This window comes from Prunus dulcis, chromosome 2, assembly GCF_902201215.1.
Source record: "Prunus dulcis chromosome 2, ALMONDv2, whole genome shotgun sequence".
Classification (NCBI taxonomy): domain Eukaryota; kingdom Viridiplantae; phylum Streptophyta; class Magnoliopsida; order Rosales; family Rosaceae; genus Prunus; species Prunus dulcis.
In genome coordinates, this window is record NC_047651.1 from 18,437,000 (window position 1) to 18,457,925 (window position 20,926).

At 38.2% G+C, this 20,926-nt stretch overlaps 4 protein-coding genes across 5 annotated transcripts; 1 reads left to right on the forward strand and 3 right to left on the reverse strand.

Annotated features, from left to right (window-relative positions):
* Positions 1-132: 132 nt before the first annotated feature.
* On the reverse strand, positions 133-4,127 carry LOC117617188 (rhodanese-like domain-containing protein 4, chloroplastic). The gene is made up of 8 exons (XM_034346469.1): positions 3,056-4,127; positions 2,355-2,457; positions 2,178-2,264; positions 1,683-1,757; positions 1,495-1,569; positions 1,009-1,089; positions 623-859; positions 133-498 (listed from the first exon to the last, which is right to left on the reverse strand). Exons 1-8 carry the CDS (start codon positions 3,697-3,699, stop codon positions 451-453), a joined length of 1,350 nt encoding a protein of 449 aa, XP_034202360.1. The 5' UTR covers positions 3,700-4,127; the 3' UTR covers positions 133-450.
* Positions 4,128-4,332: 205 nt separating this feature from the next.
* Positions 4,333-7,939, reverse strand: LOC117617189 (chitinase domain-containing protein 1). 2 transcript variants are annotated; one of them, XM_034346471.1, is made up of 8 exons: positions 7,624-7,939; positions 7,254-7,327; positions 6,727-6,807; positions 6,524-6,608; positions 6,084-6,181; positions 5,786-5,873; positions 5,272-5,620; positions 4,333-4,807 (listed from the first exon to the last, which is right to left on the reverse strand). In XM_034346471.1, exons 1-8 carry the CDS (start codon positions 7,870-7,872, stop codon positions 4,554-4,556), a joined length of 1,278 nt encoding a protein of 425 aa, XP_034202362.1. In that variant the 5' UTR covers positions 7,873-7,939; the 3' UTR covers positions 4,333-4,553. The 2 variants fall into 2 exon arrangements, with proteins under 2 accessions (XP_034202362.1, XP_034202361.1); XM_034346470.1 differs by having other exon boundaries at positions 7,609-7,911.
* A 5,959-nt stretch (positions 7,940-13,898) lies between these two features.
* LOC117617198 (pentatricopeptide repeat-containing protein At4g01030, mitochondrial) lies at positions 13,899-17,221 on the forward strand. The gene has a single exon (XM_034346479.1). The coding sequence runs from the start codon at positions 13,986-13,988 to the stop codon at positions 16,785-16,787; it is 2,802 nt and encodes a 933-aa protein (XP_034202370.1). The 5' UTR covers positions 13,899-13,985; the 3' UTR covers positions 16,788-17,221.
* A 95-nt stretch (positions 17,222-17,316) lies between these two features.
* LOC117617199 (abscisic acid receptor PYL9) lies at positions 17,317-20,686 on the reverse strand. Its single transcript, XM_034346480.1, has 3 exons — positions 20,294-20,686; positions 19,306-19,521; positions 17,317-18,050 (listed from the first exon to the last, which is right to left on the reverse strand). Exons 1-3 carry the CDS (start codon positions 20,411-20,413, stop codon positions 17,835-17,837), a joined length of 552 nt encoding a protein of 183 aa, XP_034202371.1. The 5' UTR covers positions 20,414-20,686; the 3' UTR covers positions 17,317-17,834.
* Between the last annotated feature and the right edge of the window lie 240 nt (positions 20,687-20,926).

Sequence of the window (20,926 nt, forward strand, 5' to 3'; positions counted from 1 at the left end):
CTCCACTTATGTGGCCAGAGATTCGAAACCCCCTCTGCCTAATTGCTTGTACTAAAAATACATTGTTTTAATTATTATTTTTACTTTTTTATTTCTAGTAGTTGCTCTTAGGCAAGCAATCAGAGTCATATATTATGCCTGTTCCAAAAACCCTTCAGAGATACTATTTATGGAGAATCCAAACAGAGCTAACACATGAAGAGGGCTACTTATGGAAAACTACAAATATCCACCTGATTTTACAAATAGTGTATTTAAGCAGTAAAATAAACGCAAGAAAAGGGCTACTTATGGAAAACTATTTTATCCAACTCATGAGTGTTCTATATCTTCAGAGAAATGTAGCCTCCAAAACTTCATGTAACACAGCAACAGGAGCATAAGTTGCACAACTAATTGTGTAGCTCTGAAGATTCCTAGATAAACAGCTTGCTGCTTTGAGATATGTCTCTAGGGCTGGGATGGGCGGGGAGAAGCTGGAGGCTTGAAATCAGGATACTGCAACCATAAATAAACAAAAGAAACAAAATTTGGTCAAGTCTTCCACAAATTATTCAATCACCATGAGGCTTGATAAAAAAAATTTTTAAAAAATCATATAGCAACTGAAGTGAAGAATTACATAAGGGAATGGAGAAAGTGGTTTCGAAATCCTGGGAAGTGATTCTGCTTTAACTTCTGGTTTGGGTACTGAATTTATTTCAGGAGCAGATTCTGCAGCTGCTTCTACTTTAGGCTCCACACCAGCTTCTGCTTTCTGTACAGTATCATTAGCAGCAGTAGGCTCTGGGGTTGCTTCTGCAGGTGCAGGAAGACCTTTGCGAGTCACAGACACTGGCAGAAGAGCTGTGCCGATTTGCTGAAATTCAAGGAAATTGATAAAGACAATGGAATTTAGTATATTTCAATTGTCAAAAGAAAAGGGAACAACAAAAAGATCTCTAGTCTATGATGCATTTTATTGAAGAATCTGTTGAAAATGCTGAAAACACATTTATAATCTCGTACCTTTATGTCATCAACAAGCTCCTTAGGGGCAACCTTGGTGGTTAAGAACTTATCAACTTCTTGTAGAGTTGCTTTTCGATCCTATCAGAAAAAAACAACTTAGGTGATGTGAAGTTGAATGTTAATCCTCAAGTTTTCAATTCTTATTTAAGACAATAACTTCTCTCTATGATTAAGGAGATACATACAACACAAACATGCATGCATGAGCTTTGCAGCTTCTTATGATGAGTTTGACCTTTATCAAAAGGATAATTTAAATTGAAGGGATGCAGACTGTAAGACTGAAAATAACTAAGGGTAAACATGCCGTATTAGCCAGGAAGATGAACTTTGGGTAATATGTGTTATTTCGAAGATTTACATTCTTATCAACCACAGTAAAACTTCCATCAAATAACTTCTTGAAAGTATTTATAAAATATATATATATATATAATTTAAATTTAAATAAATAAATAAATAAAGAAAAAAAAGGAGACTCACCTCAGCAAAAAGGAGTTTCTTGCTCGCAAACTGAACTAGTGCAGCTGAGCCTAAGAGTTGGAGGATTGTTTCTAACTAGAAAGGTAGAGTGAAACAATCAGTTTGGAAGCTCTTCCATAAGGATACATATCACACCAAAAGGCAAATCAAAAGATAAATTCAGTATGCAATAGACTTATCAGCCCAACCTCAGTAAAAGCCAATAAACCCAATCCAGTTGCTGCAGCAATCCCAAGGGAAACAGACAAGGAACCTGATCCCTCCTGCACATAATTTACCACATAGCTATGTAAGAATCCTGCTAAAAGAATCGAAATTCTTTTGAAGAGAATCATAAACTAGGGAATCAGTGAACAATGGCAGACATCAAAAGCTCCTTTTTTTAAAAGAAAATATGAACTAGGGGTGGTGTGGATGTTTCAAATACATGCAGATGTTCTATTATGACTTCATTTCGCCTTTTTGTTTTTTATTTTCACCCACATTCTCTATCTATCTAAGCATTTCTACTAAACTTTTAGGTTATCAAACTTTTATCATCTGTCTTCAACTAATAACATCCCTGTTGAAAAGTACAAGATAGAGGTCAAATGGCACCGTATAGTTCAACAAGGCAATAGATTTTCACAAATGCATTATAATTGAAAATATAGCAAACAACAAATGAAAATCATGATAATTACTCCAACGGCATCACCAATAGCATCCGCTAAATTGCCAAAATCAAGAGACAGTAATTTTGTTGGTGGTGTCCAAGGAAGACTGCTATTCTGCAAAATGATAATCCGTGTCAAGGTACTAAAACTTGTTAAGACTTGTATAGAAAGAAGGAGTAACTGTGGAAGGTAAATGGGACAGACCACCCATCCCCGGGGTCCTTCTGCGCCATCTTTTATGGCATACGCAGCTTTGAACCCATTTACAGTGACTAACTCTGCAACCAGTTCGGAGTTCCCATCAAATCTGGCTTCCATCAGAAATTAAGCAGCATTAGCTTCATATATTGGCTTTTGGAATAACAAAAATCCAGTCACAACATCACAAGCATGTTAAAATGGAAGTCAAGGAAACAACAATACAATCAGGATCCAGTTCATGATAGAATAAAATTGGAATATCAACAAGCTGTTCTTTTCCCATCTCATTTATTTACTATACGAAGTTATTCAGTTCAGCTTGATTCCATCCCTTTTCCCCACCCACTGGAAGCATTGCTTGTCACAACCAAAGTTGATATTGTTGCACTAGATATGAAAATTTCTAGGAAATTGTAGGAAAACCAAGGTCTTTTAAGTGAAAAATGAGTTGCATTGTGTGAAATATCTTCTTCATGTAAATTGTTCCTTCTCAAAATTAATTGTTTGTGTGAATTAATTGCATAATGTACATTATCATGTAAGATTTCCTTTTGCTGTAAAAATATTGATGCCTACATAAACCAATTGCATAATGTACACTAGCAGGCATTTGATAGTATCTTTTGGAATAACCTCAGCAATTGATGAGTAATTCATAAGGAATCAGGAAAGAAAAAACTATAGAATCGGGTGTTAAATCTTACTTATCTAGGACGAACAATGTGGTATTTTCTGGTTCCTTGAACTTCAAAGAGAGCTTCTTTAAGAAACCTGGCTTATCTTCACCTTTGTAAACAATTGGCACCGCCTTCTTCCCCAGACCCCGGACATCCGGTGTACCAACTTGCCTAAACTCAGCTGGTGATCTGATATCAAGCAACTGAGCATTGGCATCATCACCCAATTTTGCGTAAGCATTTCTTGCAGTATCAACACCCCATGGCTTGGGAGGCTTCAGAACCTGAGACAAAACCAAGGGAACAGCCAAAATGGCAAAACCACCAGCTATAACTGCAGGGTTCTCAGTCACAAAAGCAGTAACATTATCAAGAATCCCACTTGCTTCCAAGTCTCCCCCTGTACTGGTACTCACAGATTGCCCCAATGCTTCTTCATATGTCAAAGCTTTGGCAAACCCAGTATTGAAAACAGAAGATAAAAGCAACAGGCCACCATGAAAGCTCCTAGATGAAGACTCCTGTGAAGCTTGTGGGGTGGTGCTAAGACTTGTGGAATTTGAGAATTTGGGTAGGGAAATGGTGGGCAGTGATGGAAATTTTCTGGGTTCTTTTTTTCTGTCACCAAGAACAGATATGGTGGTCAAGCTTGCTGCATTGAGGGCCTCCATGGCATAATTATATGTAAGAAGCAGAGAAACACTCTTTGGGGGTCTCAGAAAACTGATGGAAAAGCCGGAAACATCATATGACCTTAGAGATGGATGGATGGTTTATGCAGAATTTTTGTTTCTTTCTAGGATGATGCAAGGCTTTACAAGCCTTAGCTTCAGCGGGTGCAAATTGACTGGTGCCTTTTGGGTGGAGGGTGGTGCTGACGTGTCATGCAGGATGAGAACTTGGCCATTCAACGCATGACACGTGGTAAGTAAGGATTGCGAGGTTGTTGATCATTTTATGTTGTTGATGGCAAGGGCATGATGACTTTGCGTTGTACATGTTTGTGTGGCTGAGAAAAAAGGTTCCCAGAAGTACTGAGAAACTGTGCAGCAGTACAGACTACACTACGCCGGAAGTGGCTCCTAGAGCCTTCCCCAAACCTTAAACCAAGGATTTAAAATTTGGGTTTAAATTAAAATTTGTGATTGGATAACTCTTTTTGAAATAACAAAAAATGAGTTTCATCCCAAACTTCCCATCTGTCTTCAGAAATAGTTAAGATGCACTGAAAGGGCTAGCCTGCCTGCTAATTTGATCAGGTGGATAGTAGCCTGGCCATTCAATTACAGTATGAACTTCGAAGCAAGAAGGAAAAACCAAATCTGTTACATTCATCCATATGATCATAAAATTCTTTACAAGATGATGTAATCCTAGTATTATTATTTTTCTTCAAATGTAGTGACCTGAGAATTTTTCAAACTATTGCCACCTCTAACTAAAACTTTGTTATTCCGTGGACAGAAAAGTTCAACCCAAAATGAACAAAATTTTGTTACGTGTAGAAGATCAAATGAGGACTGCATCACAAAAGATCAAAAAAGTAATCCAGACCTTGCCCAATTTCCCATATCGAGACTCCACATCCCCATTTATGAGCTTCCTCTAGCCGCATGGAAATTGACATCAGGGATGGATAGAACACAGCGTGGTTGTTATATTCATCATCAGAGTAAAAGAACAAATGTTCTGCACTCTTTTTTTCCCATCGCATCACAGGCCTGTGCTTCTCCAACAAGGACAGGTAATCCCTTCCAGTGACAGCACCACCACCTGGACCTGCAATTTTTTTTTTTTTAATAACATTGAGTACTCTCTTCATAAAATGAAAAACAAAGGAAGAATTCATTGGCATGCAATTTCAAGTAAACTTCGAGAGATGTACTAGACAATGAAATGAATTTTTTTTAACCCAGAGACGATGGTAGACGCTTCAGATAAGTAATCAAATCTACGATGTTACAGATGATCAATCCAGATCCAATATAGTCGTCATGCAAAATTGCAATGTTTCCTTGTTCTCCTAATATGTTCCTAGGACAAATTGGATTGTAACTTGGACAGGCACTATTAAAACCTCTAACCCACCAAACCTGCCCATGGCCACCCCTCATTGAAACTCATAAGACACCCATCATATTTCACTCCCTAGGAGAAAGAGCAACCAAGAAATGATAAAACAAATATAGATTCTCCAAATCGACAACAAAAATTGTATAGATAGAAAAGAAAAAGAAAAATACCTCCGGAGAGGGCAAAATCATTCCCATAGAAATTGATGCCAAGAAATATCTTGTGGGCCAGAGCACTGTTTTTATCAGTACCAAGGAGCAGCTGCAGGGTTGAATGAATCCACTTCAGAGGTGCATTGGGACCTGGATTTTGAGGCCCCGAGAAGTCATACATCATCAGTGAAAATCCATCCACAGCATCACCCAAGCTCCGAAGATCTTTAGGTCCAAAATCGTGCTCTTGGAGCTTCTCTGAATGTGGTGGACCTATAACATAAACCAACTGCAACCGTTGCTTATCATTCCTCTCTAAGGTCACAGCATGCAGTGCATCTCCAAGCTCTTTTATAAACTGCAATGCCTACACTTGCAGAACAATATAGATTCCTCAGATCTTACATATTTGAAAGAGGACAGTTTACAAGCTACTAACACACACACACACACACACACACACACATAGAGAGAGAGAGAGAGAGAGAGAGAGAGAGAGAGAGAGAGAGAGAGAGCAAAATTAGTACTTTACCAAATTCCTCATGCTTGGATCATGCAAAATCCTGTAAGCTGCCCACCTTGACCAAGATTCCAGCACGATACCATCATATCCCATTTCCCTGAAAAGAAATAAATCCCCCAAAACCTAAAATTACACTTTTTTAAAATAAAAAAGTGGTTAGATATAAAGAAAATCGACCTTAATATTGGTAGACTACACAAATATTAAATAGTAACCAAAGTCCAACACAGTCAGAAGCCTATTGTGTAGATTCTGGGCATAATATCTTAAGAAAAACATACAAAAACAGTCTAGATTGGAGGCCTACTTGCACTCGTTTACTAGAAGAGTAATAGCTTTACTCCTCTGCTTCTTCTTTGTCAGCAGCTCGGCTGGAAATGCTTCCAGAACAACTCTAGGCAATACCTGTACATTAGAAAGGTATTGTACATATGAGACTATCAGTCCATCTAGATTAAAATGTGTCTCAAATAAAAGCAAAGGCAATATATCTAGGACTTATCAACAAAGATTTAAATTCTTTCTAAGTCGAGAATGTATTGATGAGACCTCTCCAATTTTATAACATGCCTACCCAAATTTTTCAATCACAGGTCCTGAATAGAAACCAAATCAAGAGCAAACAAGCAAGATCTACTCCTGCTAAGTCTTATTCTGGCTTTTAATGTGTTCTTGCAGAATATACCAAAGCCAATAGTTTGCCATTTACCAAAAAGAGGAGTGTAGTTATAAAAATCTTCTCCATACCCAAACATCTCCTGCCATTCTAAGCTCTGAGATCCATCCCATATCAGCATTATGCCTACCTTCCAGAATTAAGCCTGTCCCTTGACTGATGACAAAAAGAATAAATTACTAAAAACTCATCCAGCAATGAAATTGTTACTCACCTGGTTCAAAACAGACACCAACTACATCACTTTGTCAAACTAAGAAAACTGGAAGCGTACCTCTTTAGATCATACCATACGGGAGATAAATGTGTAAACTTCGAGTTGAACCTTTTCACCATATCATAGCCCTTGGAATTCCTGCACAATTTGATGTGTGAAAAGGAGTTCACAAACATTTCAAGCTCACTAATGCAAATATGTCTGATATGATTATATGAGAAACTCAGCTATACAAACTACTAACCAGATACCTACGTTGTCAGACAACATCAAACTTTTATAACCAAAAACTGTGCAGAATCATATCAAATGCACCAAGCTATCTCAAACCAAAAGACCGGCACTTCGTATGGACGAAAGGCTAATAAACCTCGATTCAGAGTGTGTTAGGGACCAAATGACTTCCTCAACTTTTAAATATTTAAATTCCAAATTCTTTTCTTTTCCTGTTTGAAATGTTAACTAAAATTCTTGTTGTATTTGGTTCCACAGGATGTGCTAGAGAATGGAATTCGAACACCTAAATTTTACAGAGAATAGAATGCAATCCCAAAAGGCATGGCCAAACAGACTGTAAAACATACCATGGAGTGATGTAGGCCAATACAGGGTACTTATAGTGCCTGCCAGTCGTATTTTCTGAGACCTTCGCATTTTCCTGAAATTCCCACAACAAATTAACAATAATAACATGAACTTTATTTCTCAATTTCACGATGATACAAAACAGAGTGGTGGAGCATAAAATTTTCTGTTTGGCTGCTGAGAAATCTGGGAAAAGCTTGAGACAAATCCAAACACTAAAAATTTCTTATCTTTCGTGCATTTCCCGAGTAATAAAAGCTAAAAGATAGTATACTTTAACTTCAGTTTCTCTCATTTTCCCACATTTTCTCGGCAACCAAACAGACCAAACGCAGAACAGAACAAGCTAGTAACCAGTGTGGTACTTGCAGTGAGGATCTCTTGGTAATTCACATCAATCTTAACGAGGCCTCGCTGGTGCACGTAAGACTGCGCACGGTTCGTGATCGGATGAGCATATTTGATGCGGTACGCGAGCACAGCGGCTGCTGCAGCTACGCAGAAGGAGAGGACCAAGGTGATTGTGAGCTTTGGGTCTGAGGATTGATCCGACAATTCAACTCGGTCTTTGCCGCGGTTCGAACTCGGCGCGACTCGGCGGTCTCTTTTGTTGGCCATTTGTGTCGTTACTGGCTGGAGAGGAAACTGACAAGTATTTCTCAGTTGGTTTGTTGCTGAAACGACATGTCATATATATATATGTATATATCACACTTGCGTCAACGTATTTAGATGAAAATAAACGGCATGTCGCTCAGAATCCACTCTTTATCCTTTGTAGGCTTAAGGGGAGGAAGGAGCTCGTAGCTCAAGTGGTTAAGACGAATTACCCCTAAACTTGAAGTCCTAATGTTAATTATCAACCCGTCAACTTTGTAGTGATCTTGATTTTCTTATTTAATATACAAATGACAATGATGGAGAAAAATAAGAGAAGAAGTGAAGGAGACCGTATTTAATAACAACTATAATCATAAATCACATGTTTTCAAGTTTTATCATCTCACATTTGAAGATGAACCCAACAAAAAATGAACATCTTTTACTTTTTTTATTGGGATCAACGTTAATTGTTGTGCAAGTACATACAAATGAAACTAGAATGCATACAAGGAGTAACCTAAGTAGGTTAGGGTTATGGTAAAGTACAATCCCAATGAAAACAAAAAGATAAGCTTAACTTAGATTGTACTTATGTGCTCATCACTTGTTTTGATGTGAACAGCTGCATTTAGGGGAACTAATCTAAGCAGGTAGGAAGAAACCAAAAACATTAACAATCATCTAAGCATATGTAGTACAATCCGAATGAAACAAAGAGATAAATGATGTGGCCACATGCAATTGGCTCTTAATTATTTTATGTAAACCTCTCCACTAATTGTCAAATCGTTATTCATCATGCTAATTAATCAACTAATTAACTAATTAATTACTATTAGTTAAGTTGATTTCAACTTTCAAGTGAAGCTTAGGGGTGTGAGATGCGGCACAGCGTGCAGTCTTTCTAAGCATACCATTTGGGATTGGTGAAGAGGTGTTAGGTGTTAGGGTTGAAGGAATATTTTGTATGAAGCAAAGATATTCAAGAAGATTTGGAAGCTGGTCATGATGATATGTGATGAGAGGGAATCTAAGAATCTTGGGGGGGTTAAGAAATTGTGGTTCAAATGTTTGTGATTGGATTAAGAAACTTGCAAACCCTACAAGTTCCAACTTGCAATGTGAATATATATCACATGGGGAGGAACCATACATTGCTTTGTTCTCCAGCTGCTGTGGATTTTGGTTGATTTGCATAGGGCTCCAAGGCCACTTGGTTTTGTCCATTTGGGTTTTGAGTGACCCTGAGGATCTTATTATGCCACTCATGTCACCCACCCACCATTGTTGTATCTTCCTATTTTCCATCACCCAATGCTCTTCCTATTTTCTATCACCCCAAAATTATTGTATGTGCCGATTATATCTAACACTTCTCTTGCAAACATGAATGCAAATCCTAGTATTATATGAGAGGTCCTACATGCACGCTATAAAAGGGAAGTTATGTACAACCAAAGCATAAAATAAGCCCGCATCGACCGGCTATAAATATGTACATATTCCCAACTCACAATTAAGAAACATAACAAGAGCTTGCATATCTCTCATTATGCATAAGGCTTCTTCAAGGCACTGGTTGTTCCCTCCCCCTCAAGGGCTTCCGACTTTGCCATCTCTACCGCACCAAGTGAGACATAGCCGGAGGCCATTGTCGGGGTATGGACAAGGCTTGCCTTGCTTCCATGTATACCTATCTGGTCATCCCTAAGCTCAGGACTTGTTGCTTATGCACTTAACTAATTACTCAAAGGCTCCAAGTCTTCAGAGAGAGTGAACAGATATGCGCTTTCATGTAAGTGCTCCCACTTCAAGTTCTATTTTTTTCCAGTCAGTCTTTTAAGTCTTTCATCTTAATATAATCAAACATTATTGTGGGAGCGATTTTCGTCCCACAAGAATATTCGTTTAAGATTCTTTCGTCTTCTTTGCTTCTCTTTCTCCCTACAAAACAAATCGGAGTAAAAAGACCACATCCAGGGGTGTTGGCCAAAGACCCTTCGGTGCCTAAGTTAGGTTGGGTGTTTGTAGGAAAACTGGGTGGCCGGAGCCGTGTGTGGTGGCCGGAGCCTTGTGTGAGTGAGAGAAAGAATATGACGGCTAGGGTTTGTGAGGGATAATTTCTGCAGAGTTTCAGTATGAATTTAGACGTACCTTAACACTTGTGCGTAGCCATCTATTTATAAGAGGCCTCGAAGGCTAGGGTTTCAGAATAATAATTCCGTAGATGGAAAGGAATTATTCTTCCCAATTTGGCGAGGTTGGTGTAATTAGGGATTTGATTTAAATCAAATCCCTAATTAAGGCAAGAATCAAATACATCCCATTTAAATCAAATAACCTCTCACTTAAATTAGGTCACTCCCAATTAGGTCAAATAATTCTCAAATTGATTGGCTTAATTATTTGACCTAGGAGGAGATATTTTTGCTTCCACAATTATCATGTAAGCATGTTTCCTTTTAAGATATATAAATGACCCAAAAAAAAAAAAACCAGTAAAATTATTATGAGAAACAACAAAACTATAATAGAGAACTTGATATATAAAGGACCTTATGGTTATCATATGCAAGAAAAAAAAATGATGAAAAAAGTACAAGTTATAACCCCATGATGTTCTTGGCTGCATCAACTGTTCACTGAAACATCTCTGCAAGTGATCAACCACTCTTAGACGACATGATTTCTCAGCCCAAGAAGCAGAGAAAAATTTGCATATATCAGAATCTCCAGCTCCATGAATTGGTGCCATATATAAGCCACCGGCAGTCACAGGATTGAATTCAAGGCTAAGCACTCACAAGATTGATGTTTCTGAGAAATGGCAAAGCGATTGACATCTCCGATATTAAAAACGCGAATGAAACAAGTGAAAGAAAGTGTGGCTCTTCTTCATCATGAAGGAATACTTGTATTGAAGAAGATTCCAAACTTCTTATTGATATAGTATTGTATGTGCAATTAAAGAAATAGTTTTAATATGTACGAATATATCTTACCAATAGTACATTGTGAGACTTTGTGCAAATCATATGTATAGATGGGCTTGTTAGATATACCATTATAGTTAGTAAAATATGTGACGAGTATAATATGTATGTGTATTATTGTGCAAAATTTTAAAGATTATACGGTGAAATTTCAACCATTATATAAAAAATTTAATGTAAAAAAATATAGATTAAATAGGCGAATAATGTGTGCGTACTCTAAAATGTGCAAAAAATGTGTATTATTGGTGAAAAATAATTACACAAGTATATGATATGCGTACAATACGTTTGCTAAAAAAATGCATTTTTTTTTGTTTCAAATAATTGAGAAGTGTAAGGAAAATAAAAGTGTTTTATGAAGATATGTATGTATGCGTATATTCATGAATTTATTAACTAGAGATATCACCGTACATGTAGCCTCATCCTAGACATGGAGGGACATTCAAATGTTCACGACGTAGGTGCAAATCTTAAATCTCTAAGAACTAAAGTTTTGATACCTCGTTAAACAACTCCTAAATGTCAAAAACCTGATTGTCAAAAAAATGAGTTAACAATGTATATCAAACTGACGAAGTTGATAAAGAAGCTGATTATATTATTATTAATATTATTTTGGCACATACGGCTCTTGAAGTATTTATGTAAATTTCTATTTGTAGGGGCTTTTTTCCTCCGGTAGCTTAAACGGGCTGGACTGCCGTAAATGGCAAATTGATGAAATTGTCCCCTTTGTCTGAGTTCGAAAATCAAGCCCCGAAAGCGCTTCGAAAGGGTAGTAGAGCCTTAGGAAGCGTTCTGGTTACCTTCACCAACTAAAACAATAGCAACTCACATATGATTTCTTGAGGCTTACAGATAAATTTTCTAGCTTGGCATGAGAGGCTTGTAGCATGGAAGCAAAATCAGCATGAGTTTAGCACCAAAGAGGAAAATATGTCTTCCTAGGGAGAAATGGGAGTGTTTAAGGTGAGGAAGAAGAACTTTGCATGCTGATTTAGCTGAGAAGAGAGAAAGAAAGAACAATGTTCTTCCGGCAGCTTGACAAAGCTTCTGACATATGTGAAAGTGGTCTGCCAGAAGAGGAAAATGGAGAAGAATGGTGAATAGTGCACGAAATTGCTGGGTTTTTGCTGGTAAGAGAGAAAGCTTGCTCTTTGAATCTGAGTTGGTTTTTGGTTGGGTAGAAGATGCCTCATTTTATATCTGCTAGAAGCCATCTTTTTCCAAGCAACCCTAGTAGTTTCTATCTAATTTGGCCAAGCTTTTTCCTTCATTTCTCCTCCCCTTCTTTGACTTATCTTATTCTAGCAAAATCTTCTCTGTTTATTTGCACAAAATCATGAATTTTGGGAGCTCAAGGCCCCTATTCCCGCAGCTGTTCCAGTGGGAGACTTCCATTCCCAGCCATCTCCTTCCTTTCTTTCTTTCTTTTTCCATGGCCAGGTCTGATGGGGGTATGTATGCTGGTTCGAAGGGTGCTTCTGGCAGCTCGCAGGCTAATATTCATTGGTTCCTTGAATGTTTCTTGCTTGGAACTTGCTCCCCCCATGTGCTGGAGCTTCCCAACAGCTTTTCAGACTTTCCTTCGTGGCTTTATTCTTCAGCCAAGTGCTGGAGCTTTGCAACTCTTCTATTGTAATTGTATGGGCCAAGTTGATTTATTGAGTAAATGGACTTTCTTTACCAAATGTTTGGGCTTTTTGGTTGAGTCAATAGGCTATTTTGGTTAGGTTATTTTTCTTTGGAGTGATGGGCTATTCTTTTCTCTCTTGTGCTTACCCACATGTTTGGGCCTATGAAATAGGCTTGAGTCTCTAGGCTCCCAAGCAACCCGGGACTTCCATTTCTCGGCCCATCAATGGACCTCATGATAATTTATTATCATCTATACCATAACCCACTCAAGCAAGTCCCGGGCATCTTGGGTGGTTTGGGCCCACTTAAGCTTGTTGCATGGTATGTTGCTTATTTGTTTGGCGTGGCATGTCTGCAAAGCGTATATGACAAACTTTCGCGTGCCCAAATTGGGTTTCTTCTTGATAAGTATCGCATTGGGCGGAAAATTTATTTAAGCTGAAGCGTGGATTTTTTGGGCCTTAACACTATTTTTAGTTTTAACACTTAGATGTACAAAAGTACACCCCATCCCCGAAAAAAGGAGAAAAGGAAAAACTATAAGAGCATCCACAATGGGGGGGTGTAAATTCGAGGGTGTAAAGCCACTTTTACATCTCATTTACACCTCCGAGGGGTGTAAATATGTTTTTTGCTCCAATGGAAAAAGATGTAAATCTAAGATGTATAATTGTTTGGTTGTCTTAATTCGTTTTTGTGTTAAATTTGTACTTTATGTTTACTTTATAAAATTAATTTTTTTTGTATTAGGTTAATTTTAATTTTTCAAACAAATAGACCTAAAAATATTTAAATTCGGAGAAGATATGATTTCATCCAAAAACATTGGGGGAGCATGAAAACCACAAATGAGCAAACAACATGTGAAATTTTTTTCCAGCAATTACTGTAGCTGTGGGTCCCAGCCTTTTATGATAACTTTTCTTCATTTTTCTTCTCTTTTCTCGAGTGGGTCCGACCTGCAAGGGATGTAAAAATAGATGTAAATATACATTTTATTTTACATCCCTATGATAGTGATGTATATTTACATCCATTTATATCTCCCCATTAAAAACGATTCCGATGATAAATGGTGTATATTTAACATACACCCTCATATACACTCCCCCACTGTAGATGCTCTAAGTAACCAACAAATAAAAAGACAACACCAAAATCTGACTAACAGATAGCAAGTATAAAGTATCAAACTCAACCAATTAAATTGCTTGCCACGTGATCACTTATACATACACGGAGGCATAGTGACAAATTTGGTATGTACAAAGGCTTAGTACTCCGGTCGGGCCAGGGCAACAACCACTCTGACTGAACCGGCCGGTTCAACAGAATTATGTAGGAGGATAAACCTTATCCAAAAGAATCCAAATTTCCATGTACTTTCCAGTTTCCAATTGCGGCACAAATGAAAGCTCCACAATATTCTCTGAACTGCCATTTTTTCACTGCCAAACTACCTTGGCCTTGTTGGTTAACTATCAAACCTCCATGGACAAAGTAGTTCCATTTCACATCCTTACCACTCCTTTCCATCAAAACCCACTAAGCTCCAAGCCTCCCACAAGCCACTCACCGCCTTCTTTTGCTTCTTGTGATTCCCAACTCTTTGCTTCTCTTCCATCTTCTTTGCCAACACTTTCTTCAAGCTTTAACTTCTTATATGACTTAGGTGAGCTAAAAACTTTGAATTCAGTGAAAGCAATGCATGCCCAGATGATAAAAATGTCTAACAAGAATTGTATTGATACCGAGGGAAAAAATTTGGTCACATATTACTTGGAATTTGGTGATTCTAGATCAGCTGCAATGGCTTTCTTTGTGAGTTCTGCACAAGATTACCGTTCATGGAGTTCTTCACTAGAGGAACTTAGAAGATTTGGGGGTGACCTACAAATTCTTGAATTTTTTTGTGAGTTTCATAGTGGGGGATTGATGCTTGATAGCAAAGTTCTTTGCATAGTTTTGAAACTTTGCACAAGTTTGAAGCATTTGTGGCTTGGGTTGGAAATTCATGCTTGTTTAATCAAAAGTGGATTTGATTTGGATGTGTATTTGAAGTGTGCATTGATTAATTTTTATGGGACTTGTTGGGGAATAGAAAGTTCCAATCAGTTATTTCATGAAATGTCTGATCAAGAAGACATTGTGTGGAATGAGATAATCAAGCTCAACTTGAAGAATGGGAGAAGTGTGGAGGCTCTGGAACTGTTCAGAAGTATGCAGTTTTCATCTGCTAAAGCCAACAGTACTACAATTGTCAAAGCACTCCAAGCATGTGGCAAACTTAGAGCTCTCAAAGAAGGAAAGCAAATTCATGGGTATGTTTTAAGATGGGCATTGGAGTCAAATTTGTCAATATGCAATTCACTTATTAGCATGTACTCCAGAAATGACAGACTAGATTTAGCTAGGACAGTTTTTAATTCAATGGCAGGTCATAATTTATCATCATGGAATTCAATTATCTCTTCTTATGCTGCACTTGGTTGTTTGAATGATGCTTGGATTCTTTTCGATAAAATGGAATTGTCTGATGTGAAGCCAGACATTGTGACTTGGAATTGTCTTTTGTCTGGACATTCTCTTCATGGCTCATATGAAGCAGTCCAGGCCATCTTGCAGAAAATGCAAGACGCTGGCTTCAAGCCAAATTCAAGCTCCATTACAAGTGTTCTTCAAGCAGTTACTGAATTATGTTTCCTGAAACACGGGAAGGAAATTCATAGTTTTGTTTTAAGAAATGGGCTTGATGACTATGATGTTTATGTAGGAACTTCGTTAGTGGACATGTATGTGAAGAACAATTGTTTGTCCAGTGCTCAAAATGTCTTCATTAACATGAAGAACAAGAATATTTTTGCTTGGAATTCATTGATTTCAGGGTATTCCTTCAAGGGTCTTTTTGAAGATGCTGAACGGCTATTAGATAGCATTGGTGAGGAAGGAATCAAACCCAACTTAGTCACATGGAATGGTCTGGTTTCAGGGTATGCAATGTGGGGTCGCCATGAGGAAGCTTTATCGACGATTCATCGGATTAAAAGTTCAGGGTTAACCCCTAATGTGGTTTCTTGGACTGCTCTTATATCAGGTTGTTCACAAAATGAGAATTACACGGACTCCCTCAAATTTTTTATCCAAATGCAAGAAGAAGGTATCAGGGCAAACTCTGCCACCGTATCCATCCTACTTAAAGCTTGTGCAGGCCTATCTTTGTTGCACAAGGGTGAAGAGATACATTGCCTCTGTATCCGAAAAGGTTTTGTTGAGGATATATTTGTAGCCACAGGACTTATCAACATGTACAGTAAGTCAGGAAAGTTCAAAAGTGCCCATGAGGTTTTTAGGAAGATTAAGAACAAGACGTTAGCTTCTTGGAATTGCATGATTATGGCATTTGCCATTTATGGCTTTGGGAAAGAGGCTATTTCTCTGTTTGATGAAATGCGAGGAGCAGGTGTGCAGCCAGATGCTATAACCTTCACAGCTCTGCTCTCTGGCTGCAAGAACTCAGGTTTAGTTGATGAAGGATGGAAATTGTTTGATAGCATGAGCACCGACTATAACATAGCTCCAACAATTGAGCATTTCTCTTGCATGGTAGATCTTCTTGGAAGAGCTAGTTATCTTGATGAAGCTTGGGATTTTATTCAAATGATGCCATTAAAGCCGGATGCCACTATATGGGGTGCTTTTCTTGCATCCTGTCGAATCCATATAAACTTGGCATTTGCAGAGATTGCAGCAAAGAATCTTTTTGAGTTGGAACCTCATAACCCAGCCAATTACGTCTTGATGATGAACTTATATTCTATGTCAAATAGATGGGATGATGTGGAGCGTCTTAAAGACTTGATGAAGAATGCAGGGGTGAAAAATGGACCTGTGTGGAGCTGGATACAAATTGATCAGGCAATTCATATGTTCTCTGCAGAAGGGAAGCCTCACACTGATGCAGGAAAAATATATTTTGAATTGTATCATTTGGTTCATGAAATGAAGAAATTAGGCTATGAGCCTGATATTAGCTGTGTACATCAGAACATTGATGAGGTGGAGAAGAAGCAGCTGCTGCTAAGTCACACAGAGAAGCTGGCCATTACCTTTGGACTGATGAATATGAAAAGTGGAGAACCTATCCGGGTGATTAAGAACACGCGAGTTTGTTCTGATTGTCATACAGCAGCAAAATACATGTCATTAATACGTAAATGTGAGATTTTCATGAAGGATGGTATCCGGTTTCACCATTTCAGGGAAGGAGAGTGTACCTGCAATGACTGCTGGTAAGAAGGGAGTTAGATGCCCTCTTGAATCCTACATTGCCATCACCCATTCTGAAGGGGAGGATACTGGATGCTTCAATCGGGTCCAAAAGAGCTAAGATCAAAGCAGATGGGGTGAGAATTTTGACCTCAAAATTATCTTTTCTCCAGTGAATGGTCATTATAATGCACGAACCTTTACAGCAAGAGTTCAGGTTGTTGTGTAAGTGTACACTATTCTTTCATCTGTGTGATGACTGCTTAAGACAGTTTGTTAATAATGGAGTCCCTAAATAGGTATAGGGCTCAGCGATGCAGGGGTGCTGGACGGTTGAGATTAAATAATGGAAACTTTCTGTAGCATCTCAACCTATAAATGTTAATACAAGGTTAATGGAATTCAGGTTAACAGGAAGACCCTGACATGTAAAAGTACCTCAGGGTTCCATATTTCACCGATATGTGCAGTGAGTTTCATTGAATTCTACAACATTAAAATTTATATAACAAAGAATGTCATTTTTTATTGAAACTTCAACATATAATCCAAGTAGTAAAAAAACAGAAGTCAAGCAATTACAATAATTTATTAAGAATGCGAATACATAGGTATATACAAAACAAACAACTGCAGCAGTGGTTCTTTCCCCCTGAATCCTCCCTGCACTACAAGATGAAAAACCCCAGTCCATAGATACCATCTCTTTCCAAGATAAATATTTACAGATCAGAGTCATACTAACATTAATCCCACCATGCACGAAACCCAGGAACAATAAAACTCACAGTAGCTTTCCCTTTACATTCATGGAGGGCTTATAAAAACCTAGAAAGCTCATCCTTCAAATACAAATACGAGAAACCCCAGCGTCATTTTGAGAGTAAGACTATGCAAGAGCAATTGGAAAGAGAGTAGGAGCTTCATCGGTCAGAAATGCAAAAACCAGCAATGTTCCCAAAACTTCTGTGAATGGAAGGAAAGCTTGTACTATCTCTACACAGCATCTGAGACAAAAAAAACATGGATGGTATAGCTATAGTCATCGTACTCCTGTGCCATCCCCCAAATCCACTAATGATTGATAGGTTCGGTTCGGTCTTGGACAGCCATCCTCTCTGAGACATCAGCCAAAGACTTCAGGTTGCACCTGATTAGGGCCTCAACAAAGTAGCATGTCTCATCCTTGGTATTCCCATCAGGCACATCCACTACAAAGGATTCAATAACAAGTGTCCCTAGTCTCCCATCAATAACCTCCGGGTGGACAGTAATAATTGACGAGTAATTCTGCAAATTTAAAGGACATATAGAAATGAGGTTGGAAAGGTGTTCTCTTGCCACATAATAATACAGGAGTATAGAGAAATTTTCAAATATTAAGGGAAAAACAGAAAATTAATTCACTATTTATATAAATTAACCAAATGCATATTGTAGTTGAAGGCAGAGATGCTGGCAGCCTTGTCTGCCTAAAACAAACAGACTGAACCAGACAAATATTGCTAATGGCATATTACACGTTTTAAGATTACATCTTCAGGCACATTCTGACTATTGCCAAGGGCAATCACCAAGGAACAACATTTGCAGGCACCTGCCATTTCAAGGGCCACATGTTACATGCATGGCCCACCGCAATGTAGCATGTGAGGTAATTGGTTGGGACCAAGACATGGCCCCAACGACGTCTAAGTGCCGGTGGCTGTCACCAACAAGCAGCTGTTGCCAGCAGTCCTGTACAAATTCTCTTTACTCTTTTTATAAAGAGAAAGTGGAACAAATCAATTACTGACTTTGGAACTGTGACTTAAGCATCAAAAGGGTGGGAACTCATTTTCCATGTGCTTAAGAACAGCCAGAGACAAATAAGCAGTGATGTCATTAACCTCATTAACCAGTAACTAGCCATCTTGCTTCTACATTTATGAATTCATGGAAAGACAAATGTTAAGGTTTCTAGTGCATACTCTAATACTCAGATGGTCCAAGTCGTCAGGACCAGAGCTATTACTTGAATTTTGGCAAATGGATATATTCAAAATACAATTTGACAAAAGCAATGAACTCCAAGCTAAATGGGGTCATTCATGACATATTCTGCTTACTAAAGAACACAGTCACAAATTAACATAGATGAAAACCTTAAACATGCAGAAAGAAACAGTTCTGTGCCGAAATATCTTGTTTTTAGTTCTGCCATGTGTACCACAAGTTTTACTTTAATCTATCTAAAAACTAATATAGCCATCCATGGTGATGTCACCAGTTATCAGTATGGTGATCTCCAACCAGTTACGCAGACTGTGCACCACAAGTATACCGCTGGAGTTGTGGAATACACCACATTTGCACAGCATAATAAAAAAAAAAAGGGCTAAGTAGACAGCCAGATTAGATTGCAAGCAGAGTGCAGCTATCTTAGTGGTATTTCTTACAATTCCTTTCACATCTACACCACCAGAAAAGTTCACTTCCTATTATACAATAAAATGGATAAAGGAAGTCCACAGAAGTAGGCAAAAGAGACAAACAGACTTCTTACCCTTAGCCTATGATCACCACCAACAATCTTGATGCCAAGAATGTGCTCATCATCATCAAGAAGCTCCAGCCTCTCAGTGCTGGTCGTTGCAGGAAGCCCAGATTTAACATTCACTTCTCTAACGCTCCCAATGCCAAGGTCCCCCTTCATGGTGCATCGGCTAACAAAGGGCTTGTACTTCTGCGGTTGATCAAATCTTCTCACCAATGACCATACCTGATAAAAGACACCATCAAACATGAGTTAGGCGTCAAAGCAAGAGCTGCGTAACTTCTACTAGATCTCTGCCATTAAAATATTAGCATTTTGTTTGGTTACTGAGAAAGTGTAAGAAAGGAAATTGTACCAACTTGCTTTTATCTCCGTAGAAGCTAAAGTTTGAAGAAATAAATGGAGAAAGAAAAAACCACTCAATTCTTAGCTTTTCTTTTAGACTTTCTTACGACTTTTCAGCAACCATATGGATTATAAACTTACAAAACAATACAACAAACTGTGGAAGGGAAAACTTGAAGACATATTAAGCCCAGCTATTTTAAATTCAATTCCCCTAATCAGATTGCAGCCTCCAAAATGGCATGCAAACCAAACCCAGCTGAAGCTGCATGTCAATTATAGTACAAATTATCATCCTCTGTTACCAAAAATACTTTCAGTAACCACAAATTCATTGAAAATAACAATCAAACTCGAATCTTAAAAAGACCCAAAAGCTAATCACCTAATTCTTAACACATACCGGACCCAATTGAACAAAAACAACGAAAACCCAGAAGAATAAACATAAAAAAGAAACCAAAAACATCTTCAAATCGTCCCCAATTTCCCAGATCTCCATAAACCAAGAAAGTCAAACATAGCAAAAATCATTTATTTAACAAAAGTCAAACAACCCAACACCAAATCAAAAGAAACAGAATTCAGAGCTTGTCCAGACGGTCCACAGAGAGAGAGAGAGAGAGAGAGAGAGAGAGAGAGAGAGACTTACGAGATGCGCAGGGGCCTTGATGTGCCTAACCAAAGCCGAAGTGCACTGGGTCTCTCTGGGCTCATGCCTGTGGTGCCTTTGTATGTACTGCGCCTCCATTGAATCACCACCACTGCTCATTTCTGATAAATTTGGTTACTTCCAATCCCAATCTCTCAAACTATTTCTTTCTCCACAAATGAGGATATCAGAGAGGCAATACAAGAAGACAGACGCTTCCAGAGAAAGACATAGAGAAAGAGTAAAATGCTTTTTCCTTTATTTATTTTTCTCTCTCTTTATTTCTTGTAGAGAGAGAAAGAGAGAGGCGAAAAAAAAATACAGCCTTAGCTTAGCTTGGCGGGTTATCAAAAATCCATGAGAGAGTCCACTCTCTCCACCGACAATGCAATTTTTTAATCTATATAATAAGCCCAAAGCCTGCGTTTTTCCTTTGGGCCCATTATTGGTTTATATTTTAAAAGTGCTTTATGCCTTTGTCAGATTATCTTCTTCTTTTTTTATTAGTTAAAATTGGGAAAAAAATTGTACATTTTCTCTAGGGTTACAGGTGGTGATGGTTTTGTTGGTCACAGTCCACTCTCTGCCTTTGAATTGGGTTGGTTGGCCAAGTGGGTGCTTTTTAGGGTAGCT